General features: G+C 35.8%; 1 protein-coding gene across 4 annotated transcripts in view; it reads left to right on the top strand.

Annotated features, from left to right (window-relative positions):
- The window catches only part of Atp2b1 (ATPase plasma membrane Ca2+ transporting 1), a 112554-nt gene that overhangs the window by 66084 nt on the left and 32937 nt on the right, over nt 1-13533 (top strand). For all 4 annotated transcript variants that reach the window (XM_087192583.1, XM_004844982.3, XM_087192584.1 and 1 more), the window contains exons 4-6: nt 7621-7875; nt 7968-8093; nt 11584-11724. In XM_087192583.1, coding sequence (XP_087048709.1) covers nt 7621-7875; nt 7968-8093; nt 11584-11724 — 522 coding nt within the window. The remainder of the gene's footprint in view (nt 1-7620; nt 7876-7967; nt 8094-11583; nt 11725-13533) is intronic.

Here is a 13533-nt window from a genome sequence, read left to right as displayed (position 1 = left end):
TTTGGAACATAACATTATGAAAGCAAATTTGTATTCTCTTCCAGAGTCTTACTACTTTTCATGTTCTTAAATTATTTTGTCACATATGTTATTTGGGTAATCTCCTTGACATTATACCAGTGTCTGTATTTCAGGTTAAGTGTCCCTTATTTCGTATGCTTAGGACCAGAAATGTTTTGGATTTTGGATTTTGGAATATTTGCATGTACGTAATGAGATGTCTTGGAAAATTTACTTATGTTTCATATATACCGTATAAAGCAAGCCTGAATATAATTTTTAAATTTTATTTATATTTGTAAAATATTTATATTTATAAAATATAATTTTATTTATTAATTTTATAAAATTTATATTTTAGGTATACAGTATAATGACATTCATCATTGGAAATTTGCACCTTTACATAATATATCTTGGTTCTTATTTTTTCCCATTCCCCTGCCCTCCCTTCAACCCCTCCATCCCTCTCTATTTACAAAGACTTTGTTTCCATTTCTTCATTTTCACATGTTAATTCCATTCCCTTCTTCCTTTTCCCCACCCCTCCCACTTCCGCTTCCCCTTTGCACCTTTTCTTCCTATTTCACATTATCTATTATATGTTTTGATCCTTATTTACAGTTTTTCAGTTTCTCACACTGGAGAAACTATTTGGTATTTACACATGTGTGTCCTATGTAGACTGCTGGAATCACTGTGGAAATCAGTATGGAGATGACTCAAAGAACTAGGATTAGAGGTCCCATTTGACCAAGCCAATCCCCTGCTGGGTATCTTCCCAAAAGAATTAAAAGAATCATACCACAGTGATATATGAGCACCCATGTTTATAGCAGCACAGTTTTTAATAGCTAAAGCTTAGAAACAGCCCAGTTGCCCATCAAATGGAGACTGGATAGAGAAAGTGTGGTGTTTTTTTTTATAAAATAGAATACTACTCAGCCAGAAAGAATGAGAAACTGGAGTCATTTTATAGCTAAATGGATGCACATTGAGGCAATACTCTTAAGTGAAATAAATACGACACACGTGTAAATACTGAAGATAATTTTTTAACAGTATTTTTAAATTTTCTTGAGGTAGTTTCATGGCATTAAATTTTTTACTTGGGGCATCATGTTGGGGCTCAAAAAGTTTTAGATTTTGGAGCATTTTGGATTTTCAAATTAGGGGTTGGTCATTCTGTAAAAAGTATCTTGACAACTGGAGAAATACACTGTTGAAGGGATAGATATGCTTTTACTTGTAGATAAAAGTGATTTTCTTTTATGCTCATCTTTCTGTGCCTTCATTTATCTTTGATATTTCTTCTTTACCTTTAAAAAATGTATTTAAAATAAATATTACTGCTAGTACATTCTGTAAGTGCTAAGAAAGCTAGCCTTAGTTTTGGTTACTATATTTAAGTAGCTGCAGAGTCATCCATTAGTATTTTATATATCAAAAGATTGGTTCCACAAAATATTTTTCTTGGTAAAAGCCTCATATTTTTATCCCATTGAAGCTAGGACAAATTTAATAGATATTTCCTAATTCTAGAAGTTGGTTTAGGTTCTCATGCATGCCGTGGGCTCATGTGAAAGGGTTTTTTTTTGTGGTTGTTGTTGTTTTTTAGAAAGTTAACCCTAGAATAAACAAGGTTATCTGAAGTCACTATACAGCAGTGTTTTTTTGACAGCAGCAGCACTGTTGACATTTTGAGGCAGAAAAGTCATTGTTCCCATATTCATTGTACCACCTTCCAGTTGAGGCAACCAAAAATATGTCCAGTTTGTCAAATGTCCCATAGGAGGCAAAATTGCTTCTGGCTGAGAATCATTGATATAGGTAAGAAGGGATTTAGGCAATACTCTTGTCAGTTTTGAGCCAAATTATTTTTATAATTTTCATTTATTTTTATTATATAAATAGTACATTTTCTGCTGTGAAAAAAGGGGAGAATAAAAGATAGTCCAAAACAAGTAGTGTTCACTGAAAATCCCACTTTCTAGGGATTCCTGCTATTTCATATATATATATATAAAACAGATTTTTAAAAATATATTCTATGTGTATGTGTGTATACTTGTGGTATGTGAATGTGTGTGTGTGCATGGATAAGTGTGGGAGCAATATAGATAATGTGGTGATCTGAAAAACTACATGGATCATTCCATCCTGTATTTTTTTGTTGTTGGTTTTGTTTTGTTGTTGTTGTTGTTTGGTACCAGGGATCAAACTCCGGATGAATTACAGTTTGAAACTTGGATTTTTAATAGCTATAAAGCATTATTGTTACCCTAATTTGTGTCTAACTTTGATTTGTTTCTTCATTTGATTTGAGTGTATTTTGTAGCTAAAAAGAAACACCATTATGTAATCCCAAGTGGAAAAGTGTACTCACCAAATCAGGATACTCATTTACAGTCCCATCCATCCATTACACAGAAGTTTGTGATGAAATACTGAAAAATAACTGATACTTTCCATCTTCTGTTGTCAATTTGTTGTTCTTGCTTACAAAGAACAAAGTATTACATTTTTATTTTTCAATAAAAAAATCCATTATATAAAAACCCCATTTAAGTGTTTCATTTGGATAGTATTTTAGCCTTGTTTCCAGGTTGGTGAAAGTGTACAACTTCTAATTCAGAGTTAATCCTTTAGCCCAGTGATGGCAAACCTTCTAGAGCTTTCGGTGACATTGACAGCCCTCTGCCGCATGCATCCCATAGGTTTGCCACCACTGCCCTAGCCTCTTGAGTAGGGGAAGTATAAGGTGGTACTTATCCTTACGGTTTCTACTGAATTATAAATTCTTTCAGCTGGTTTTTGTAAATAATGATACAGTAATGCCTCAGTTCATGAATGTATCTGTTTGCAGACAAAATCATTCAGCAAAATTTTGCTTCCATTCAAAAACTCCACATCCGGTGACTAACCCAGTCATGGCCTCTTCCCCACACAAACACAAATGGATCCATCTTCCCCAGAATCATAAAACAAATTAAGTTTGTAAACTGAGGTATCACTGTATGTGGTCATTTCTATAGCTTGAAAAGAATTAAAGCAGAAATTACAGTATTTGAGTTGCAGAAGGCAATGCTCTTGCTTGTACTTCATCTAAGGAAAAGTGCTTTTTAACCATAGTGATCAGCTGAATCCTACCGGTGGTTCTCAGAATACTTTTTTGTGTGTTTATTTGTACAATTTGTTCCATTTCATCCTCATTTGATTGTATTCTGTCTTCTGTTCCTCTAACCTGTCCCACCTACCTCTCCAAGACTAATTTTCTCCTTTCTTCAGTCTGGGCAGACAGTTCTGGAATCTGCTTTAATCATTTCTAGTGACATTCAGTTACTTATTCTTCTGTACTGTCCTTTTTCATCTTTGTCTAACCAGTGGCAGACATTTTAGTTCAGCTTACTAAGAAATAACTTTACATAGCAAACCAGAAGGCCTTCAGGTGAATTTATAAATAGCCAAAGTAAAGCCTCAAGAACCAATACAGTCCTTACTCTTCCCATGTGTACATCCTTGTTAGTTTATTCTGTTTCACTTTTGAAAATGCTAGTCATGAACCATTGAACTGATTTAGACTTACAAGTAGATTACAGCCCAGGGTCCAAAAAACATTATTCCATTATTCTTTCATCATTATATTGACCTGCAGTTTTGGGATTTTAAGCATTTTCCCCCTTACTCCTTTTTGTGTTGTAGCGCATTTGTACTGACTTTAATCTCTCCCTGGAATTCTCCTCCTTAAATCTGTAAGGCTAGCTCCTCCTGTACATTTGGCTCCTATTCCAAATGTCATAGGTACTTCCAGGGACTTCCTTGGCTCATCTAACTTCAGTTATTCATTTGATGACAGCACAACACCATGTCTTTTTTTCTTTGTGGCATTTACAGATACAGTGGACCTTTGACTTACAAACTCAAATCAGTTCTTGAGGGCTGGTTGTAACTCTAGGTGGTTGTAAGTCAATACAGCTGAGATCTGGATGTTTACCTGTATACATGCTATAGATAACAAGAGGCAGATGAATCTTCCATTAACCTAATTAGCCCAAGTTGTTCATATGTCAGGCTAGTCATAACTTGAGGGTCCACTGTATCTGAAATTAATTATTTGTGTTTTGAATTTCCCACCTTCCTTTACCACCTACCAATTAGAGTATGGACTCTATAAAGAGAGAGAGCTTGTATGTTTTATTACCATATCCCAAGCTCCTGAAATAATACCTGGCACCTAGTAGATGCTCATACAGTTGAATTAACAAAATAGCACTTTGCTCAGGTTTTTGTGTTGCAAAAGTAAAGCTGTGAGTGCAGTGCAGTAAAGTTGCTATAATCAGTATTCTTCATGAATTAAACACAATACTTTTCATGAGTGTCTGGCCCACCATGTGTAATAATACCACTAACCATTGATTGAGTGTGAAGGATGTGGCAGCCACGGCTTTACAGGTGTTCTTACATTTACCTCACAATAACTCTGGGATAAGTGATGGATTCCTAGTTTGACAGATGAAGGAACCAAACCTCAAACATAAGTACAGGCATACCTTTTATTGCACTTCACTTCGTTGAGTTTCACAGATACTGGATTTTTTCATTTTTACAAATTGAAGGTTCGTGACAACCTGTGTCTAACAAGTCATTTGGCCATTGGCATCGTTTTTTCAACAGCATGTGCTCAGTTCATTCAGTGCTCTATTTCACATCTTGGAATTCTCACATTATTTCAGACTTTTTTGTTGTTACTTTTACCTGCTACAGTGACCTGTGATCATTGGTCTTGGATGTTGCTGTTGTAATTGTTTTGGGATACTACGAACCACACCCACATAAGACAACAAACTTGACCAAAGAAATGTTAGGTGTGTTGTGACCACACCAGTGGGCCCTTCTCCCATCTTTTTCTCTCTTATAGGCCTCCCCATTCCTTGAGACAATAATATTAAATTATGCCAGTTAGTTGTGCTACAGTAGCCTGCACATGTTCAAGTGGAGAAAGAGTAGCACATCTTTAACATTAAATAAAAAGCTAGACATGATTAATGAAGGTATGTCAAAGGCAAGATAGACTGCAACCTTGACCTCTTATGCCTCTTAGCCTAATTGTGAATGCAAAGGCAAAGTTCTTACAGGAAATAAAACATGTTGGTCCAATAACCACAGGATGGGAACAGTGAAATAGACATTTCTAATACAGAGAAAGTTTTAGTGGTCTAGATAGAACATCATACCCACCACAACATTCCTATAAGCCAAAGTCTAATTTAGAGCAAAGGCTTAGTTCACTTCAATTTTGTGAAGGCAAAGAAATGAGAAAACTGCACAGGAAGAACTGGAAGCTGGCTGAGATTAGTTCATGAGGTTTACAGAAGGAATCTATTTCAGTGAAATAAAAGTGCAAGATGAGGCAGCAGTCCTGATACTTAAGCTGCAGCAAGTAAGCCAGAGATCTAACTAAGATAATTGCTGAAGGTAGCTACACTAAACAGATTTTCAGTGCAGATAAAACAGCCTTATATTGGAAGAAGATGCAGTCTAGTACTGTACTTTTCATAGCTAGAGAGGAGAACTCAATGCCTGAACAGGCTGACTCTTGTTAGAGCATAGTGCAGCTGTTGACTAAATTGAAGCTAATGCTCGTTTACCACTTCAAAACCCCCTAAGAATTCTATTAAGTCCTAAATGTATTCTTCCTGTGCTACGTAAATGGAAAAAACAAAGCCTGGATGGCAGCACATTTCCTTACAATATGGTTTACTGGATATAAGCCTGCTGTTGAAAATTCACTGCTTACAGGGGAAAAAATCCATTTCAGAATATTTGTGCTCATAGACAGTGCTCTTGGTCACCAAGAGCTCTGATGAAGATATACTATGAAATTAATGCTTCACGTCTGCCAACACAACATCCATTCTGCAGTCCTTGGATCAAGGAGAAATTTTGACCTGCTAGTCTTAATATTTAAGAATTACATTTCATAAGCCTACTGAGGTTATAGATCGTGATTCAATTGATGGATCTGCGAAGTAAATTGAAACTTCAGAAAAGCATTCTGGATGCCTTTATGAACATTCATGATTCATGGGAGCAAGTCAAAATAGCAACATTACCAGGAGTTTGGAAGCAGTTAACTCCCAACTCTCATGGATGACTTTGAGGGGTAGGAGTACACAACTTCAGTGAAAGAAGTAACTACAAATGTAGAGGAAACAGCGGGAGAACTAGAATTAGAAGTAGACCCTGAGGATGTGACTGAATTGCTGATATCTCATGGCAGAATTTGAATGGATAAAACATTCCTTCTTATCAATGAGCAAAGGAAGTAGTTTCTTGAGATAGAATCTACTTCTGGTGAAGATACTGTGAACATTGTTGAAATGACAATGGATGTAGTATATTCCACAAACTTAATTGATAAAGTAGAATTTTAGGATTTACTCTTATTTTAAAAGGCAAAATGCTGTCAGACAGCATCAAATCCTACAGAACAAATCTTTTGTGAAAAGATTCTTGTCTTGTGGCAAGCCTCTTTGTTGTCTTAAGAAATTGGCTCAGCCAGGTGTGGCAGTGAGGGAGTCAGATTAGTTAACGACATTACACACCTGTAATCCCAGCACTCTGAGGCTGGGACAGAGGATAGCAGTTTGAGCTCAGCCTGGGCAACTTACTGCTCTGCAGATGTAGCTCAGTGGCGCCACACCTGCTCGGCAAGGGCAAGGTCCTGAGTTCCATCCTGGTACTAAAAAAATAAATAAACAAAAATAAAATAAGGGCTGGAGGCGTAAGTCAGTATGCAGACCCTGGGTTCAATCCCCAGTACTGGGGAGTGGGGGGAGAAAAGAAATTGCCACTACCACTTCAGTCTTCAGCAGCCACCACCCTGTAGCTATCAGCATTAAAGACAGACCTTCCACCAGGAAAAAATTCATGACTTGTTGAGTGTTCAGGTAGTCATTAACAGTTTTTTTGTTTTTGTTTTGAGACAGGGTCTCACTATGTACCCCAAGCTGACCTCGAACTCATAGCAATCTTCCTGCCTCAGCCTCTCAAGTGCTGGGAATATAGGTGTGCACCACCATGCCCAGCCTCATTAGGACTTCTTGACAAAATATTTAAAAATTAAGATGTGTACGTTTTTAGACAATACTATTTTATGCTCAGTAGAATACAGTGTAGAATAAACATAATTTATTTTTATGCATTAGGGAGCCAAAAAAAAAAATAATGTGCCTCACTTTATTGCAGTAGATCCAAACTCACGATATTTCTGTAACATGCCTTCAGGCTGTGATTTGATCTCCTGTAGTATGCTTATTCTTGATTAGAACCCTGTAATATCTATCATAAGGCTGAGACTCTCAGAGGCAAGGAATTTTAAATTGTCACAGTGAGCATTTTTGTCCTGTGGAATGCTTTGAATTGAATACGCTGTTTATGTCTGTAAGAAAAATTGATGGAATTAAAAAAAATAACATGAAAATAATGTTTGGACTTCTCTGTTTTTTTATCACCAGTTCAAAACCTCTCTCTCTCTCTCCCTCCCCCCTCTCCCTCTCTCCCTCTCTCCCTCTCTCCTTTCTTTCTTTTCTTAATAACCATTTTTTTCTTTCCAAATAGTTTGTGGAGAAGTTTCTGTCGGGGAGGAAGAAGGTGAAGGTGAAACTGGCTGGATTGAAGGAGCCGCAATCCTGTTGTCAGTGGTGTGTGTGGTATTAGTAACAGCTTTTAATGATTGGAGTAAGGAAAAACAATTTAGAGGCTTGCAAAGTCGAATTGAACAAGAACAGAAGTTCACCGTCATCAGGGGTGGTCAGGTCATTCAGATTCCTGTAGCTGACATTACTGTTGGAGATATTGCTCAAGTGAAATACGGTAAGTAAAAGTGAACAATGCATCTGACTCTGAATGTACAATTGTTAGGTAATTTCCTTTATAGTTTAACATAGGACTGCTTTTTGTTTTAGGTGATCTTCTTCCAGCTGATGGTATACTTATTCAAGGCAATGATCTTAAAATTGATGAAAGCTCATTGACTGGTGAATCTGATCATGTTAAGAAGTCTTTAGATAAGGATCCCTTACTTCTATCAGGTGTGGATTTCTTCTGTAAACTTTGAACTTTTCCTTCCTTCATACCTATGTACCATTGTCAGCAGACATAGTTACTTCCCTATGAGCCAATAATGTGAAATCAGTTTTTAATGCTAGCATATCCTTTCATTCATAAGAGACTTTATGAGATGACAGAAATAATGTAGGTCTTTGAATCCAGAGGTTTATTTTACAAATGAGTAACCTGAATCCAAATAAGTCAGAGATTTGAAAGTCAGTGTTAATGTAATGATAAAACTGAAATATTTTTTGAATTGTTTTGGTTTTCTTTTTCACATTCTTAATGCCTGTTGAGATATAAAAGAATGACTGTAGGTTGAAAACATCTTAATGAATGTGCTAATGTACAAAAGATAGGACTTTTTTTTTTTAGAGAAAACTGATAAAATCTTTAAAGTCTACCTAATCCTACTCTATTATTTAACTTTTGAATGAATCTGAGGTTTAAACTGTTTATCTAAGGTTATATGCCCAACAGAAAGCATTCACATGTTACTGGTAAGGAATAAATGTACAGTTGAAGAAGAAGTTGTCCTAGGACTGGAAAAGACGGATTTACGTAGATGAGGGTACTGTTTGAAAAGGAGAGTACATGTCTGTGTGGGAGCCTCTTGTTATAGCCTAATTGTGATGAGTTTAACTAAAGTTTGTTGGAAATAAAATAGAAAGGATTATGCAAAAAATTGTAAGATGCCGTCTAACACACTGAATGTGAGGAAACCAGGATATCACAAATTAACTCCAAAACCATGCTAATTCTTCAAATTTGAATTGGTAAGTTTCTTATTCTACTTTGCCATTAGTCTTTCCAGAATTATGAAATCATTTATCAGAATTATGTTAGATTAAATTTATACTAGTGTTTGGGAGAATCTTCTATTATCACTCAGATATTAATGGAATACTAATATTTTACACATTGTCTGAAGATTACAGCTAATTTAACTATTTAATAACCTGAGGGCTGTAATTTTTTCAGACCTTCTCTGTGAGCTTTATTATTTAATTGGTTGAACATGATTTTAATAAAACCAAAATCAAACCTGTGATTAAAACATGGGAGCAGAACCTTTTTTAAGATTCGTAAATATGAAATGAAAAAACCTACTGCAAAAAAAAAAAGTCACAGTAGGTAACATGTATATGTGTCCCCCCAAAATTACTTTAAAAAACATAGTATTTATCTGTATATACATTGACTAAATACCACTTTAAAGTAGGATAAAGTTCCAATTGTAATGTACACTTACATATTATCAAAAGAACTTGAGATTTGTGTACTTACAGTATCTTGCACAACTTAGTTTTTCATATTGCTGTGCTTGCAATTCATATTAAATAGAAATGTTTTGTATGTATAATGATAATGTACTTAGGTAATGTGTACCCATTTTTCTTATTCTTTGCCATGCTTCTAAGAAATGTTAGATAGAATCTATAACCTTTCCAGAGGAAAGTGTCCAGTCATACCTTAGCACTGCAGATTAACTGGGCCATGGTATTTGGCAGCTTGATAGAGTCTCCTATTGTGTTTGTTGCTTTTGCTGAATACATAGTTCAAGAATTCATGGACTTTTATGTACATCTAGCTCATTTACATAGTGCTTAGCAGTTCAGGTTGATTTCCTTCTATTGAACCTTGGTCCTTTTCTATTTTGACATAGATGACTGGTTAGCTTTATTGTAGACTCAGGTTCCTAACACACCAAGTGTACCAAGAAAACTCTAAATTTTCCATTTTTGAGAAGAGACTAAAATAACTTTGTAAAGTCTCTTATCGCAGTACGGGTGGGAAAGTTTTTCTGCATTTATTTCCGTGTTGTAGAAATGTACTAACAAACATGAAATATATTTATTTTTAAATTTACTCTGATGATGCCATCTCTCACTGCTGTTCTTGGCATCTTAAATTTAGATTTTTAAAAGCAGTATTCAGTTATTCGGGGGATATGACCTGAACAAAAATTGTTTATTTTGCCTGAGTACATTAACTGCCAGTATCCATTCAGACTTGGGCTAAGGAAGACCGGAACAGAAAAATTGAAGTCTGCAGAAAGCAAGAATTACAAGAAGCAAATTGTCTTTTCTTTTTAAGACTTACTAATTATTTTATTTGTTTCCTTTTCATTTTCACTATCAAAGAATCTAATACTCTGTAACATATTCAGAAGAATGTAGGTTTCTAAAGGCAAGAAAATCAAATACCTGAATGTTGATACTGGTTAAGTTACTCAGTAGTAGCCAAATATAAATCCTTAAATACAGGAGTAAGTATATATGTATTATCATCTTATTTAGCAAACAACGTTTGAGCATTGATTTGAATACATAAGATGGTGTTAGGTGCTGCAGACCTCCCTTCTAGAAGATTAAGAAGTGATAATTTTACAGGAGAGTTTATTCAGTGAAAGTTTTGAAGTCTGATTAAAATTAACAAAAAAGATTGGACTCTTAAGTGGGTTGGGAAGCCTTTTAGTGAGTAAGGAAGAATGCAAGGATGAAAGCAAACTTATTGTAGGAAGAATATACTCTTTGTCCTCTGATAGAGCTGGATTGAATCTCTGCCTTGTCAGCTCATAGTTGTATAGCCTCAGGCAAGTTTCTAGAAAATAAGAATAATAACCCCTGCCAACTTGCAAGATCCTTGTAAGGGACACAGTCAGAATTCTGCTCCCTAGCTTTTTTGTTATTGTTGTTTTTTGGTACTGGGAATCGAACTCAGGACCTTGTGCTCGCAGGGCAGGCAACAGCACCACTGAGCTAAATCCCTGGCCCTGCTCCCTAGCTTTTTATCATGAAATTTTATGTTAGAGTAATGGATGAGAAAATTTGAAATGTTGGTTGATCTCAGAAATATTCATTAGACTTTAATCCATTAGGTAATGTAGAATTAGAAAGTTTTGAGCCACAAGAAGCATATGAAGAAATCACATTGTAGGACTTCTAAAAAAGATTTCCAGGTGAACTGAAAAGGCAGAGAGACTTGTTAGGGGACAAGGCAGGCTAGGTGAAAGCCTGGGTTAGATTGAGGTTGTGGAGTTAATATGGGAAATATGCCATTCATTGCTATGGAATTCTTTTGATTATAAGCGGATTTCTTTATAAACATTGTGTTTCTCAGAGAAATATCCTTCATACCTTATAATTAATAATCATGAGCATTCATTGAACCCCTGCAAATTCAAAAGATTATGCTAAGCACTTTATATTTATGGACTTGGTGGAAAAATGTAAATTGCATTACATTTCTATAAGTACTGTTTTCCCCATTTTACAGATGAGGAATTAACGTTATAATTTGCCTAGTATCACATGGAAAGTGATAGAATGAGCTTTCAGTTTGCATGAGTCTGATTACACAGTTAAAACCTTAAGCACTGTCTTATTAAATACTGAGAGTACCAAAAGCAATTTTAAAATTTGGTGGTAGGAAAGAAACCTATCATTTTTACAAAGTCTTCTGTTGTAGGTACTCATGTAATGGAAGGTTCTGGCAGAATGGTAGTTACTGCTGTAGGTGTAAATTCCCAGACTGGAATTATCTTTACCTTACTTGGAGCTGGAGGTGAAGAGGAAGAGAAGAAAGATGAGAAGAAAAAGGAAAAGAAAAGTAAGAACGACTAGATCATGGGAACTGATATAGAAAACATTCAGGGGATTCGGATATGAAAAATTGTAAACAAAATGACCCACAATTGTACTTTAGATTAGTAGTATTTAAAAGAGAGATGTTTTTTCATTTAGATTTAAGTCCATTAAGGGTCTTCAGTCAATACCATAGTCTCTGCCATAGCCAGACAGATTCAGCTTGTACTTGAATACTTCCACTAACTTTGTTCTGTTTACTCTAGTTTTAGAATTTTTCTGCCATTTAGTCAGCAGAATGAATTCAACACTCACTTCTTATTTGCATTTTTTGTTTTTTTCTTGCCTCTTCAGTAGTAGCTTTCTTTGTCAGCCCTACCACATTTTAGTCTCATTGAACTTTTAATCTTTTTCAAATTTTTTGCTACTCACATTTCATTCTGTACTTAAACAATTGGCTTACTAAACACAAGACTAGAACTTCGCCTTTACACTTCTTCTTATATTCAGTCCATTGTTAGATATCAGGACCTCATATTTTAATCCATTGGAGGAGTATCTGCTTATCCCTCGGGTTATCTGTCAGCAAACTTGATAACCTTACAATTTATCCACGTACATAGGGAAACAGGACACAGTCTCTCAGTTGGGAGGTATGCCACTTTTAAAAGGCCCTCTGGATCCTGCTTCCCAATGCCTGCTGTACCACCCTTCTCTCCCACTCAGAAGTCATTCTGTTTTACTCTTTCAATAGCTAAAGTCTTAGTTTGCTATAATTACAGCATTTGTTTTTTTTTCTTTTTTGGGGGGATGTGGGTGGTGGTGGTAGTGATAGTGCTGCTCCTTGATTCAAGTCCTGGGCTTCTTACACATACCAGGCATGTGCTGTGCCACTGAGCTACACTTCTAGTCCCTACAGCAGTTTTTAACATATGGATAGGTTGTTTTGTTCTTTGAGTTTTATATTTAATTATAAAATCCTTATTGCATTCAAAATTATATTTGAAAAGTTTGGCTGCAAGTGAGAGTGGCAGACCCCTTATTTTTAGGTTCTCCTACTCCAGCCTCAAGGCACCCCTCAGTGAGCTTCCATAATCTCTTAAGGCCAAATGGAGTGCAGCTGGAAAATCAGTAATAATGACTATGAAGTGCCTTGCATGCTCCATTTCATTGATCCTCATAGCCAGCATTAGTAACTGACAAATCAAACCATCTTCTCTCTGCTCCATTGTAATATATAGGAGTTAAAAGTCATCAGACCCTGTTTAAAAAGGTGGGGAGGCTTGCATCATTACTTTATTCTCATTGGCCCACGGTGTCATTTCCAATAAGTATCTTTCCCCTTAATGTCTTGTACAACTGTTTTTCTTAATCTAGCCCAGAATATTCCTAGGAATTAATGTCTAACTCTTTGTGTAACTTTTTACTTTTCTTTTCATAAAACAAGACATTTTTCCTCTTGTGGCCATCAGCCCTTTCTATTCTCTTGACTGCTTTGGCGACTACTCAAAAAGCAGTGCAGGGTAATCTGTCTCAGTTCCCTCTACAGCCTGGACTATGGTTATTTGGTCTCGCCAAACTTGAACTCTTTTCAAGTAGCTGGGTATTCTCTTACTATATCTTTATCTATCCTGAGCTTCTATTCCTTCTGCCCATATTTGTTCCACGTTTTCCAGTTTGAAGATAGTTCTCCTTGATAGAGAAGTTGAAAGAAAATAAGCTGAATGGTTCTGCTGCTTTTTTTGGTCATTTTTAATACATTGCCTACTCCAAACAGTAGACTTGTGTCCTCCTTGATTACTTTATTGCCCCAGACATTTCATCTTTCTGTATT

The sequence above is a fragment of the Heterocephalus glaber genome, unplaced genomic scaffold (genome assembly GCF_053883595.1).
Source record: "Heterocephalus glaber isolate CG9 unplaced genomic scaffold, H.glaber_assembly_v1.0 deba00001572, whole genome shotgun sequence".
Lineage (NCBI taxonomy): Eukaryota > Metazoa > Chordata > Mammalia > Rodentia > Bathyergidae > Heterocephalus > Heterocephalus glaber.
Note: the sequence above shows the minus strand (reverse complement) of the source record. Positions and strands in the feature narration are given on the sequence as shown.